The sequence below is a fragment of the Artibeus jamaicensis genome, unplaced genomic scaffold (genome assembly GCF_021234435.1).
Source record: "Artibeus jamaicensis isolate MK-2021 breed Jamaican fruit bat unplaced genomic scaffold, CSHL_Jam_final contig_463, whole genome shotgun sequence".
Taxonomy (NCBI): Eukaryota; Metazoa; Chordata; class Mammalia; order Chiroptera; family Phyllostomidae; genus Artibeus; species Artibeus jamaicensis.
In genome coordinates this window covers 801,490-816,012 of record NW_026521841.1, presented here as the reverse complement: position 1 = coordinate 816,012, position 14,523 = coordinate 801,490, and the positions used below count along the sequence as shown (strand labels likewise).

At 40.4% G+C, this 14,523-nt stretch overlaps 1 protein-coding gene across 14 annotated transcripts in view; it reads right to left on the bottom strand.

Annotated features, from left to right (window-relative positions):
* The window catches only part of CLASP1 (cytoplasmic linker associated protein 1), a 284,449-nt gene that overhangs the window by 23,274 nt on the left and 246,652 nt on the right, over positions 1 to 14,523 (bottom strand). For all 14 annotated transcript variants that reach the window (XM_053666530.1, XM_053666542.1, XM_053666529.1 and 11 more), the window contains 3 exons: positions 10,043 to 10,289; positions 7,432 to 7,622; positions 5,603 to 5,731 (listed from right to left, as the gene is read on the bottom strand). In XM_053666530.1, the coding sequence (XP_053522505.1) occupies positions 5,603 to 5,731; positions 7,432 to 7,622; positions 10,043 to 10,289 (567 nt within the window). The remainder of the gene's footprint in view (positions 1 to 5,602; positions 5,732 to 7,431; positions 7,623 to 10,042; positions 10,290 to 14,523) is intronic.

Here is a 14,523-nt window from a genome sequence, read left to right as displayed (position 1 = left end):
GCCCTCTTGACTACTTTCTGCAATATGGGTTGTTTCAATCAGATGCTCTTTCTGAAGCTACAGGAGCTAAAAGGCAAGAGTCACAGCTGGCCCCAAAGAGTGAGGTCAGCTCACCAGACAGGAGGAACCATTTCCCTTTGCCCTGAAAAACAGAGCAGCAGCAGTGGTCATCCAGAACAGGACAGCGTGCTTGGCACTTCAGAACAACCCTGTGAAGCAAGAAATGGTATCTCCACTTGACACACAGAATATGGCGGCAAGTCTTGATTCCGAGAACTCAGCCCAGGTATACCTTCTAAGTTCACGCTGCCTCCCTCAGCTCACTAGTATAATTCTTTCCCTAACTACTACTTCTCAGTCTCAAGTTCTAACACCTCAAGCATTCTCCTCTGACAATGCCAGCCTACTCCAAACTCCTAGTGCATTTCACTCGGAACCACATGTTAATTCCTTTCCTTTAAACTCAACTAGAGACTTCCGCCAAGATGGAGGCGTAGGAGGATGTGCCGTGCCTTCTCACACAACAAGTTTAGAGACAACTAAATATTAGCAACAGAAAACACAGCCAGAACACGGAAAATTGAACTTTTCGGAAGTCCGTTAACAACAAATTCTTCAGCCTGACCGGTAAGAGGGGCGAAACCAGCAGCTGGTGGAGCGGGGTTGCACAGGAAGACTCGGTCAGACGGACTCAGGAGCGCGGAATCCGGACCAAACAGAAAAGAGTCAAGAAGCAAGAATTCGAAGAAATGAGGAGAGTCTTAGGAACCTCCAGGACATCTTTAAACGCCCCAACATCCGAATTATAGGGGTACCAGAAGGGGGAAAGGCACAGCCACCAGTGGAAAACTTATTTGAACAAATAATAAAGGAGAATTTACCCAATCTGGCAAAGGAAATAGACTTCCAGGAAATCCAGGAAGCTCAGAGAGTCCCAAAGAAGTTGGATCCAAGAAGGAACACACCAAGGCACATCATATTACATTAGCCAAAATTAAAATGAAGGAGAGAATCCTAGAAGCAGCAAGAGCTAAGGGGACAGTCACCTCCAAAGGACTTCCCATCAGACTGTCAGCTGGTTTCTCAAAAGAGACCTTACAGGCAAGAAAGGGCTGGAAAGAAGTATTCCAAGTCATGAAATCCAAAGACCTACATCCAAGATTGATCTATCCAGCAAAGCTTTCATTTAGAATTGAAGGGCAGATAAAGCGCTTCTCAGATAAGATCAGATTCAAGGAGTTCATCATCACCAAGCCCTTATTATATGAAATGTTAAAGGCACTTATCTAAGAAAAAGAAGATAAAAAAAGATGAACAGTGAAAGGACAGCAAACTCACAGTTATTAACAACCACACCTAAAACAAAAGCAAACTAAGAGGACAACTATATCAGGAGCAGAACCGTAGAAATGAAGATGACATGGAGGGTTAGCAACAGGGGAGTGGGAGGAGAAGGGGGGAGAAGGTACAGAAAATAAGTAGCATAGATGCTAGGTAGAAAATAGATAGGGGGAGGGCAAGAATAGCATGGGAAATATAGAATCTAAAGAACTTGAGACACGTGGTTATAAACTAAAGGGGCGGGAACGGTGGGGGTGGAGGGGAATGAAGGGGGGTGAATAGAACAACTGCAATGGCATAATTAATAAAATAAAAATTAAAAAAGAAAAAAGTAGTAACTTACAAAGGGAATGAGCCTCTGGCCACATCTTAAGACTGGTCCCATAGAAAACTGGAGATTTACAATCTATGAGGTTTAGGTGTATTACTCAATAGCAACTTCTATTATCTTGAGGCTGGATGTGACACAGATAATCATCTAGTACACTCCCTGGGCTAACAGATAAGAAAAACCGAGGTCCAGAAAGTTAAAGTAACTTCTCTAGGTCCACACAATGCATTGACCTGAAGCTGGACTCTGATGCTTTACACTCCGAGACTTTAGTATAATGACATACAATGATGACGACATTTCCTCTTTCAATAGGCAAGTGTCTTCAGAACATTTACTAATGAGGTCAAATTCAGAAGACGAATTATCAAAAAGTTTCAATTATAGATTATCCTTAAGAAATAGAGTTGGTTATTCTTGTAAATTTATATGCAAGACACATGACTGGGAACAATTCTTACACTAAATGTGTGTAAAATAATCAATAATTAGCATATCAACTACTTACTCCAAGAAATGAGTCTTCTGACAGACATAAGGATGTCTGAAAACAGTTTATGTAGCAATATTTGTACAGCACATTTTTTAACAGCATATTTCCATATCACTTTAATTCTCACAAGTCATGTTTATGCAGGGTTGTAGAGAGGTGATGAAAACAACGTAGCTGGAGAGGAGAAGCTGGACTGAAAACAAGGTTTTCTATCTCAAGATTTTATCTCACAATGAGTCCAGAATCTCATTGACAGCATTTCTTTTATTAAATCTTCTCTTAATCAATAAAAATGAGATTCTGTACCAATCCTAACAAATAAGATTACAAATTCTGAGAAGAGTTAAGATTAATAGAGTTTATTTGAAAAACAGAAAATGGACTTAAGACTTTAAAAGGTCACTAACAAAGCTTTATCCCTTTTAATCATGTTTGGAAAAGCTAACACTAGTGTAAACCATTAAGTACCTTCATTAGGAAGGCACTGAAATGCTATAGTATATTTTATTCACTAAAACGATAAAAACAAGGAGTTGAATGAAACAGAATTACTTATTACAGTAGGAAATATGAAAACATGTCATGGCTCAAATAACTATGTATGGTGTCAGACAAGTACTAGACTTATCGGGGTGATCACATCGTAAGTTATATAAATGTCTAATCACTGGGTTGTACACTTGAAACTGGTATGATATTGTATGTCAACTGTAATGAAAAAATTTAAGTAAGTAAAAAACCCCCACACCAACTTTTAAAATAAAGACTCTAAATTGGTATCCAAATCCTCTACCTTGCTTTCTGTAGAAATGTACATGCTAGCTTAGGGTGGATGATGTCTGAGATAAATTTAGTGCCTGATACATTTTCAATATTTAAAAAGAAATGTTTTATACACTCAGCTCCTTTTAAAAGACCCTGATAAAACATACTATAGCTGGTAAGATGATAAAAGAAGCTATCTTGTCATCATCTTCCATTAGGACTTTTATGATAAATTTCAATTTATAGAAATTGCATTTTTAAAAAGCTGTACTGCAATGCTACAGTGCCACAGCCAGAATGACAGTGTGCACCAGGTATGGCCACCACCACAGCAGGCAGGGGAGGACATCAGGTGCCAAGGTATGTCAGCCTCCCAGGTCTCATGCTCTTCACTTCCTGCTGAGACCTGTTTTGTCTATGAATACAAAACCAACTAGCTTCTTCTGAGAGGAGAGTTCTGGGATGAATACACTTTGGAAGTACTTAGACAGGAAAGCAGACTCTGCCTCCATATGACTAATATAATAACTAGGTCTAGAAACATTTTGGATCCTTTCCAATAAATATTCAAATAGTGTTTGAATAAATGTTTGAATGTAATAATAAGAAAGTATAATGACTAGAGAAATATCGTGTGCAATATTATATGCCGACATGATTGGCCACAACACAAACTATTTTGCCCTAAAAAACAAAAAAACAAGAAACAGAGATAGACTGGTTAAAATAAGAGAAAGACTGAAATAATTTTAAAGGAACAGAAAAACAAAAACAAAATCTAAATCTACATATACACAAGCCCAAGTTAGGAGCTTCTGGCAAAGTGACAGAGTCAAGTTTCAGAACGGAAACAACAAGGGCAACTGCATCAAGGTGAGTCTGAAACTATGCAAAGCAGGGCGGCCTGCCAATACAGGCAACCTTTCAGAACATAGTGTTTCCTCCACCTCCTTTATCAGGTCATCAGCGACAGCAGCGTGGAGACCCCTGGGTTATAGGAATTATACTTTCTGCTTTTGTTACTTAGGCAATTTAAAGGACTTCACAACTAAGAACTTTCTCTCCTAGATTTCTTATTTGGCAGGGAAAAAAACAGTAAGATCCCTCAAGAAAACAGTAAACAGCAAATGGATTATTTAACTGTTAACTTGTATTTCTTAGGGTCCAAGTGCCACACCTTGTAGATGGCTTAGTTTTCACCTTAATGCCATATTCTAGGTATGTCCTTCTCAAAGAAAACAACTAATATCATATATGTAAAAGAATGTTGGTTTTATTTATTTATATATGTATGTATATGTGTGTGTTCATGTATTCTCATTAAGGAGAAGCTAGTGTGGTTTAAAAAGACAAAGAGAAAAAAACAAAAAGCACAAGTCAGTTGCCCTGTAAAAGAAACCCAAGATCCGGTTTGTATCTTGTGATACAGTAGGCACCATGTATTGCCTCACCAATTATGGTGCCTCCTGGGAAATTCCTTCTTCACCCAGAAATCACTGTTGTTTATGTTAGTTCATCTGGTCCTCACATTTTTCAAGTAAGTTATTGTAAGTGAAGAGCATTTTGTTCAAACACTAGTGATTATCACCATCACACAACCAAGCCAGATTTTGAAAGTGTAAGTTACTGGTTTGAAAACACACCTATCATGTAAGTACCTGTGTTATGCCAGACCTGTTAGGTGGGGAGATGCCTGGACAGAGCACAAGGACCACCTCCACCCTTGCTGGGCCTGCAATCACGGTGGGGATTTGAGGAGGCCAAATAGGCCACTGGTTTTCAGTAGTCATATAGCTGCTGAACAGAGAAAAACTATGATTTAGGGTCTAATTCTTTTTGCAGATATAAGAATTGCTCCAAGCACAATTCCCTTAATCCATGAGTATGCTCATGAAATAGTCATATGTGAGCTAAGAGACTGACCTGAGCAAGCGATTATGTCTCTCACTTTGGGGTCAGAGATCGTTTGTAATATCAAGTTTTCTAGCTGGTATTAGAAAAGTTCAGAAGCTAGTGGGGAAGGCATACCATAGCCAAAGAGGAGCACACTGGAAGGGGAAGAAGGGAAGGGGACCAACACAGTGTAGTACCTACTCTCATCAAGCACTGGGCCAGGAACCATCACTGGCTGTCTCATTTAATTCTCACAGGAATTACCAAAAAACTTGGTAATAACAGCCATCTCTATTTTACACATAAGGAAAGTGAGGCTCAGAAGGTGAAACAAGTTCTCCAAGGCTCTGGAGCAAAGAAACATCAGTTCTAGGACTTGTCTGAGACTTGGTCTAGGATGTCTTTATCTTCAAAGCCAATCTCAATCTCCCACATTGCACTGCCAGATGCTAAATGCCAAAAGGAAATGAAAGACCCCTCCTTTTGACCAAAGAAATGGGAACCACTGACATGGGAAATCTCTCAGGAACAGGCCAAGCCCACTGTCCACATAGAAAGGGAATTAGAAACCTACCAAGTCACACACTGGTCCTTGAACTGCACTGCTGCTCAGCTACCATGGCAGCAATGGGATTTTCACCCTGTATTATGGCATGGGCTCAGTTCAAAGGAAGGGACTCCCTTTTTGAAGACTTACAGTGATTGGCACTCTTCTTTCCCCACACAACTAACTGTGCTGAAGACTTGTTCAGGCTTCCTGGGCCTCGGGCCTGGCTCACCTCCTTGTGGGAGTCTTTGTGGGCTTCCAGAGTCTTCATGATGGTCAGCTCGGCATAGTTTTTAAATCTTGCTGGCTGGTTTCTCAGGATTTCCCGCAAAACTCTCAATGCTAGTGCTCGAATGGAATGCTGGTGTACAAGAGGAAAGGAAGACATCAGCACTCAGTATACAGTACTTCACTAAATGTACAGTTGTTTGGGTCCGGGGAGAACCAAGCACCCAGTTCTGGGATTCAATGGCATCCTGCAGCCACCTCAACACAGATTACACTGCACACCTGACAGAGGCCCTCTAGATGGCCAGCTCTGTGAGGGCAGGCCCTGTGCCTGTGTTGACATCCCAGGACCAAGCACCTAAGAGGGACCTGATGAAGGTTTCTTTAATGAGCCGAATGAAAACTAAATGAGGACAATATATCTCTGGGGGATTTCAGGTTTCCTGAGGCTAAGATATGCAAATTTCCCTTTGTAGAATGTACAAAAGGACAGGTGAAAAGCATCTGAACACTGCAACAACATGACCTGTAAGACTGTAAATTCTGTAAGGACAATTGGAGCCCTGTCATTATTCCCAGCCTTCTGTGTGATGAGATCATGGGGAGGGGAATCTGTCCAGGCTTCAAGTTGCTGAAGGACCTCAAGGCTGAGTCATGCACCTGGAGGAAAGCCATTCCAAACACATTCCTAATCTCATTAAAAGAGAGTGGAGTTTATACTAAACACAGCCAAAAAGTACATCCTGATTCTCTGTCACTCAACCGTACCATTCACACACTAACACACCATCTACTGCCCTCTACATGACATCAATCTATCCCCCGACAACAAAGCCCAACCAAGGACAAGTGCTTCAGAAGCCAATACTTTGTTTAAAAAAAAAAGTGAATACAGATCGTTTGTCACCATTCTTCTCTAGCTTTACTCAGCCCTATACCAAACCACTAATCCTAAAAATCAGAAGTGACTTGAGTCACCATGACATTCAACCAGCCTCCTGCTCACCTGTCTTCCATTCAAGTCACCACCACTGTGACCCTGGGCATGACCTCTACCATGGGCTGTGTCAGATTTCCATTCAGTACTGCCAGCAGAGCTCTTCACCACATTTACATTATTTTTGTTTCTACTGGCTGAAACAAAGCCCAGTGCAGAGGGCAGAGTTCACTTCTCAAACCCTACACTGACTCCTGTCCTGTGGAAGGGACCAGCTGCACAAGGGGAAGAGGCAGGGCTTTGACTGGATTCCGCCTTCCTTTAGGAGTGACAGGGTAGATGCCTAGTTTGTCACATTCAAATGTCACAGTGTGAAGAGGGCCTTTTATTTTAAAAACAACAATAGGAAATAATAGGTAACAATAATAAGCCATGGTTCCTAAACCTGTTGCTTGACCATTCTGGGTTACTGGAACTGCTGAGACACACAGGGGTGAACCAAGATAAAATGTGACAGAACGCAGCATTTTGTAGGGTCTTTAAAAAAGGAACTTCTCTGTTTCTCAAATAAATGTGAAACATAAATAAAACTCATGGAAAAAAGCTCATTGGAAAAAATGATTATTTTTGCTAATGTTTTAATAAATTTTGTGTTAAAGTGACCTGATTCAGGAATAAGTTTCCCTCAACAAAGCCAATTACAAAAAAACCTTGCACATAAGGTAGGATGGGTCCTGTCTCTGACGAAAACATTCCCTTACTGGTGCTCAGAAAATATTTCACGTGTTTTGATATAAACAGTAAGCATGATATAGACAGAGCAGAAGCCAAATGCCACAAGAACAGGACTGAACTCGCCCGTGGAAGGGGGAAATGTAAGAACAAAAGGAGCTCACATCTTTGTCTCCGAGTGTCTCCAACAGCAAGAGCAGAATGGTCTTGAAGTGCTCCTCCCAGACGCCCAGGCTGTCTTCCCGGGTGATCTTGAGCAACTCCAGGAGAGCACCTTTCCGTTCTTCCACTCGCTCGTTGTGGTTGGACAGCTCTTTCAGAAGGTCGGCTACCAGGTCAGAATGGTCAATGGGCACTGGGAGGCACACAGGACAGAAGTCATTGCACAAGGAAATGCCTGGCTCCAGGTGCCTCCTCAGTGACGTCCTGCAGTCCTCCCACCACTCTTCAGTCTCTCCCCATCCACCCCTTCATCCTGCTGTGCAGTCCAGGCTTCAGACTCAGCACATCATCTCACCAAGCTAACTGTGACAACTGAGGTGGGAGAACAGGTATCAAGCACCAATATTCAATGTCACTACCTTGCCTTGCCATCTTTTCCCTTTCCATTTCAGACAAGTAGAGAAACTGCTATTTCAGTGAATTTTAGACAAAGAACCCTTCCAAAAGCCCATCCATGACTGTCTCCCTTATCCAAACTCTTTCCACTGCAACAGTCCTAAGTCAGGCCTATAATTGGAACAGTCTCTGCCTAGTACCAAATCCACTGAAATACACAGATTCTTCTTAAGGTACTGTTACAATTAAGATTCATCCCTTTTCTGGAAATGTACACAGTTTAGGAACTAGTGCAGTAAACAAATACAATCAAGGCAGACTGTAAAACTGGCCGAGATCTCTTAGCATAACCGCTTGCAAGGGCTTGAACCACAGTTCACGAGGCAGAAGAGCACATCCTCTGTCTCTGCATATTCTTCTAAGAGACCTCAATTCTGAATTCACTTCAAATAGGAAGGATGAAGAAATGAATCACATGAGCCATCAAGAACTACTTAAGTTTGTATTTGTGTATTTCTTCATATTCTAAAATTGAGAAACAAATGCATGACAAAGTTTGAAACGTTAAAGACCTCTATCATTTCCCCCTCCTATCCTACATTTTTCTCTAAGCCTTTTACTATACATTTGCTGAATAAATAACGACCAATATCCTAATCCCTATTCCATCTCCAACAAGACCAACAAATGGCTAAGTTAAATGATGCACCAATTCTATGAGCAATGAAAGGAAACCGTCCAGTACTCTAGAAAGTGCAAGTCATAATAAATTCAGTATCATTGCCTACTGCCCAGTAAACAGATGCTTGGGTATATACGGAACTGCTACCCACCAACAACTAGCAATTAATAGCCAGAGGAATATGCTTTCAACCACTGGACACAATTTCTGCTTTCACACAACTGGAGCACCAACTTAACATTCCATCATAGCTGGATCCACCAATAGAGTGCAGTTTTCAGTCTTTCATGCCCCACTGAACCCCACGTATGCCTCCAGCATGGCCCTCCCCTCTTCCTAGTGTGACCATGCTGAGTCTGTTTTCCCCGACAGGCCTTGAGGTTTTGAGACCAGGGACCAACTCATTTACCTCCCTGTCCCTGGCCAGTCATTCACCTCATGACACACAGCAGGCACTCAGTTAAATGTTAATTCTTTAGAGTTCTAATTTTTTTTGCTCAAAATTTTTTAAAAAGGGAGGTAATAAAACAGTTATTTTTTTAAAAATTACTATTAATTTGGGTTGGCTTTAGCTCGAGCAGTTACTTTGTCAAGGAAGACAGCTAAAATGACTATTAAGTTGAAATAAACCAAAATGTGTGAACATGACAATGAGGTAAAAAACAAAACAAATAACTAAGTGCCAAATAAAATTATGATCATACCAAAATATACTTAATCACTTGTTACTCAATAATGAACAGTGGTCTTAACAAAGTCAGAAAAAACCAGACTAGTTCTACTCCATACTGAGTTTGTTATATTTGAGGCAGGTAACTTAACCTTCCTGAACTTCTCTTAATCTTTAAAATGGAAACAATCACCACTATCTCAGTTAGATAATGTGTAAAACTCAAGTGTAGCAGCAATCCCAAGGTAATTCAAAAGCTCAGTAAATATTTGATCCCCTAACTCCCAACCACAGTACAGAAGTCAACTGAAGCCACTGCAGGAAAACCTGGTGAATAAGCTGGTGTGGGAGAAGAGGGAAGACTTCCAGTGGTGCTTCAGAATCTTACTTCCATAGCTGAGGACTGGCACATCAGGGGCCATTACAAATGCTGAGCCCAGTGCTGGGACTGCTGGAGCCTTTACTCCCCACCTCACTAACTCCTGCTCCCCTGTCTTTTCGATCTCCACTCAGGTCCTAGTTCCTAGGGAAGCCTTCCCTGATGGGTACAGGTAGCCTTCCTTCGCTGCAGTTGTCACAGCTGCAACTTGAGGTTAGTTGCATGACTGCTTATTTCCTGACTGCCTCTGAGACTAGACTATAAGCTTCTAGAGGGCAGGGGCTGTGCATACTTTTGTTCACTGCTGTCTTCCATGCCTAAGCACTGGTAGGAGCTCAACATGTAGCTGCTGAACAAAGGACTACCCAGAACAGACCCAACATTTCCATTTCCATTTGACCAGTATGCCCAGAGTTGTTCTTACAAGAGGGGAACCCCATGGAAGGAACTTCTGGATGGGGGACAATAGAACAAAGAAAGACACACCATCTCGAAGCTGCTCCATGTCATCATCAAACACGGCTTCCTTCAGGGCTGTCTTATCATAGGTGTTGATGGTGTCTGAGTATGGATACAAATTGTAGTCTCGCACCCGTGGCCCTGGGAAGGTGCGCAGAGGCTGGGTGTTGAGGAGGGAGGTCTTGTTATCCAGAGCAGTTCTGCCTCCTTCCACCACATCACTGCCTCCCCGGCCCTCAGTGGCAGGGGAGGCAACTCCACCATCCCGGGATACCTGGAGCACAGAACATTGTCACTTTCTTTTTAGGACTTTTAACAAATGTGTCTTTAAATTTTCAGAACTGATAGGAGAGCCAGAGATTTTTCACTTGAAATCAGGCCACTAACCAAAGAACAGTCATTAGAATTTCAATTTGTAAATACCTAATTCATAAACTACCTTAAAGGGAACTAGAAACATGCTTATATTTTCGTCTCTTCTTTCATTATTTACATGTAAAATCTGTTTTCTTAGTATTTCAGGTTAACTTCACTCAAATATTTTTTGAGATATTAATAACATGGAAAGTCCCTTGGAAACCAAGGATGTACACAACATACCCCCAGTTCTTCAGAAATCTCATGTACCAACACTGTTAGCCCCGTTTTTAAATTGTTTTTCTCTCGTTTTTAAATTGTTCAGTTACACTTGTCCCACCTTTTTTCCCCAGTGCTCTCCTCTGCCCTGTCCCTCCCACTCCTACAGTTAATTCCCCCTCATTGTCCATGCCTATGAGCCCTCTATTCGTGCTTCTTGGCTTGTCCCTTTCCCTTCTTAGTCTATAACTTTCTCTACAAACATTAAGGGTTTCCTCACTGGGGTCCTGACACAACATCAACACTCTCCCAGTAACCATCACAAGATCTAAAGCAGTTCAACTGTCCAAGAATTCCTGGTATATATTCTACCAACTGGTGAGCCAAACAAGGGCTAATAATCTCTAATGATGGAGGACTCAGTATCCCCTAGGCAGATCATTCTTCCTTTGGATGTTTCTGACTCTCAGAGTTGGTTTTTCTGTTGGGTCAAAGAACAGGTATTTATTATTTTCTGAAAAATTTTTTTTCAATGTATCCTGAATCTTGTCTTCAACAAATTAACTCCCTGGTTCTCTGTCCCTTGTGTCATGTTTCTGACTGTCTTCACTCTCAGGGGTCCTTTCTTCTAAGCCACAATGGCCTGTCTAGCACCGTTTGTGGGGTGGCACTGTAACAAGATCAAGTATGGGCTGAGCTCTGGGAACAGAGCAAAACTGTCATTCTCCTCATCCCAGACATGAGAAAAAAAACAAGTAAAAATGTTTTGGGACAACCAGACTGCACTGGGGCTTATACATGTTTTTTATAAATTGTGGTATAAAATACATATATTTCAAGCCCTTCATTTCTAAGTGTACAATTCAGTCACATTAATATCATACCATGTTGCATATAACCATTACCACTGTTATATTTGGGGCAATAGTTTTTCATCTTTCTTAACCAAAAGTCCGTATCCATGATATAATAACACCCTGCCCACCCCTACCGGCCCTGATAACCTCTATTCTACTGTGCTTTCTGTTTCTGTGAATGTGACTACTCTAGCTACCTCACATAAGTGGAAGGACACAGTGTTTGTCTTTCTGTGTACGGCTTATTTTATTTACATAGTATTTTCAAGTTCCATTTGTGTTGTAACGTGTCAGTATTATATTCCTTTTTATGACGGAATAATATTCCATTGTAGGTATATACCACATTTTTTCAATCTATCTGTTGATGAATACTGGATTGGTCTATCTTTTGGTTATTGTGACTAATGCTCCTATGAACACTTATAGAGGAATGTGTTCAAGTCCCTTCTTTCAATTTTTTGGATATATATCTAATGAAATTGCTGAAATGCATTTGGTTACCTGACCCCCCCCAAAACTGTATACTAATATAATTATTAAAAGGCAAATTATATATACACACACACACACACATACTACATACATATGAAAAAAAATGACTTAATTTAAGTTTTTTCTCAGGGAAGATAATACATGAATGATTTTAGTATTTTTCTCTTTGTAATGTTCTTCTTAAAATAAAATGTATTATTATAGTGGAAAAAAACATTCATAAGAGGTTTTAAAGATTAAAGACATTTAAAAAATAAAGCTAATTTTTATCACTTTTAACAAAAGTTACCTTTTAAACTTTATCACCCCCATCCTTGTCTACATGCATATTTTACAGCATGGCCATCCCAGTGCTCATACCATCATATAGTTTGCTTTTCTCATAGTGTAAGCATACCCCGTGTACATAAACTTTTTATAACCATAACGTTTAATAACACCATTATTCCTACTTATTTTTTTAAAGACTTTATTTACTTTTAGAGAGAGGGGAAGGGAAAGAGAGGAAGAAACATTAATGTGCGAGAGATATAATGATCCATTGCCTCTTGCGTACCCCCAAACTGGGGCGCAGACCCACAACCCAGGCATGACCCTGACTGGGAATGGAACCGACGACCTTTTGGTTTGCAGGCCTGCGCTCAATCCACTGAACCACACCAGCCAGGGCTCTACTTGTGTTTTAGTAAGATTCACTGTATGATTCCCCTTCTAATGATTTTTTTAAATGTTTTTTTGTTTTGGCCATTAAATATAATGCTAAAATAAACTACTTTGTATAAATATCTTCTTTTGCTGAGTTTGTTAAAAGCTAAATTATTAAATAAGGGATATAAAACTTAAAATTACTTTTACTAAACTCCAAAACTACTATATCAATTTGCCGTGCCGATATTACACTAGTTCCTCATACCCTTTCTAGCATTAAGTGTTGAAATTTCTACCTGAAATAAAGCAGAACAATTTTGAAGTAAAATGCAACCTCAAATATAGGTTCTGTTATACTTGTGTAATTAGTCCTAAGGATGGACTTTCTCTCACGTGTTTCATGTTTTTGTCTCTGCTTTTGAGAACCATCCTCTCACTGAATCTGCCCTTATGAACTTCTGTCTCATTCAACTGGGTCTGCTAGTCAAGCTTAAAAAGATGTGGGCTCCTGAGTCTACATTCAACAAAGTTTTATATCTACCTCAACTTCTTAGTTAAAAATTTGGCGACAAGTGGCAAAATCTTAGGTTGAAAGTTATGTTCAGTTCTCTTTCTAACCTTGCAGCTCTCACATTCCAGTCCTTCCACGCTTCTCACCCCCTTGATGACCCTGAGGCTTCCTGTTCCTGGCTGTTTTTACTTCTTCCTACCATGCTTCATTCTTCCAACTTTCATCACAGTACTTGTATGCTTCAAAAAATTGAAACACTTAAATGTTCCAAAATAGGGACTATGATACATCCATGTGAATTATCATCCAGCCGTAAAAATCCACACACAAGAGTACTGACAGGGGAAAGTACTCACTTCCTATGCTAGACAAGATGCACACACTATGATGCCTATTTTATTTAAAAAACACTCTGCATATACCCCAAAACTATTACTATATAAATACACATAAAGGAATAGAGAAGTATACAGTAAAATCTTAATGTTAATTATCTCTAGATACGGAGAGCTCTTTTTACATTTTCAAAATACTATATGTTGGCTACATATTATATTTATAATTGGGGGAAGTAATGCCTCAGGCATCCACCTTCTTCTAAGGCTTCTACTGTTCCTGGAAGAACTTCTGTTCACTAATCAGAGCCCCATTCCCATTACCTTGGAAATCTTTTCCACTTTCCTCACTGCAACCCACTCACCCTCCTTCCTGGCCAAGGCCAATTCCTCTACCAGCACCCAAACCTCATCCATCCCATGTCCTCAATAACCTGTGTCCACCAGTCATCTACTGCCCTCCCTTCCATAGTCACCATTTTTCTCTCAACTGGCCCCAACAGCATTCATACAGGTCAGGTCTCTGCCATGTGAAACGCCCTGGAGTACCCAGTTTGTTACTTGAGTCACTCTTCAACCCTCTGTAATTTTTTTCCATTTTCAACTCTGCTCTGAACTACACTCACAAAATCCCATGGACTCTTGGGAGAAACTAAATTTGTAAATTGTGGATTGTGACTATGTGTAAAATTTATTCAAGAGGAACATGAAAAGTCTAAATGGTGGGCCCATTCTCAAAGAAAAGATGGCTCTAGCAACTAGTCAATCAATGCCTCTTAAATCTCTACCTAATTAAATCTCAGCCTAATTCACCGGTCTTAACTTCACAAGAGCATATAAACAGGCCTTAAAGGATATGTTTGCTTAGATATCCCAAAGATAACCTCCAGCTAATTTGCCTGCTTCTGCATGCTACTAGAGCTCCCAGCCACAATGGTATCTGATTCAGGCTTACTACTTTTATCACAACATAGGAACAAAAATATGTCCAGCATTAACAAAAAGCAAACTGAGGAAAAAGGTATTTAACATTCTTCACAAAGATAGCAAGGGAAACTCAAACTGCCTTGGGCCTCTAAAAATATT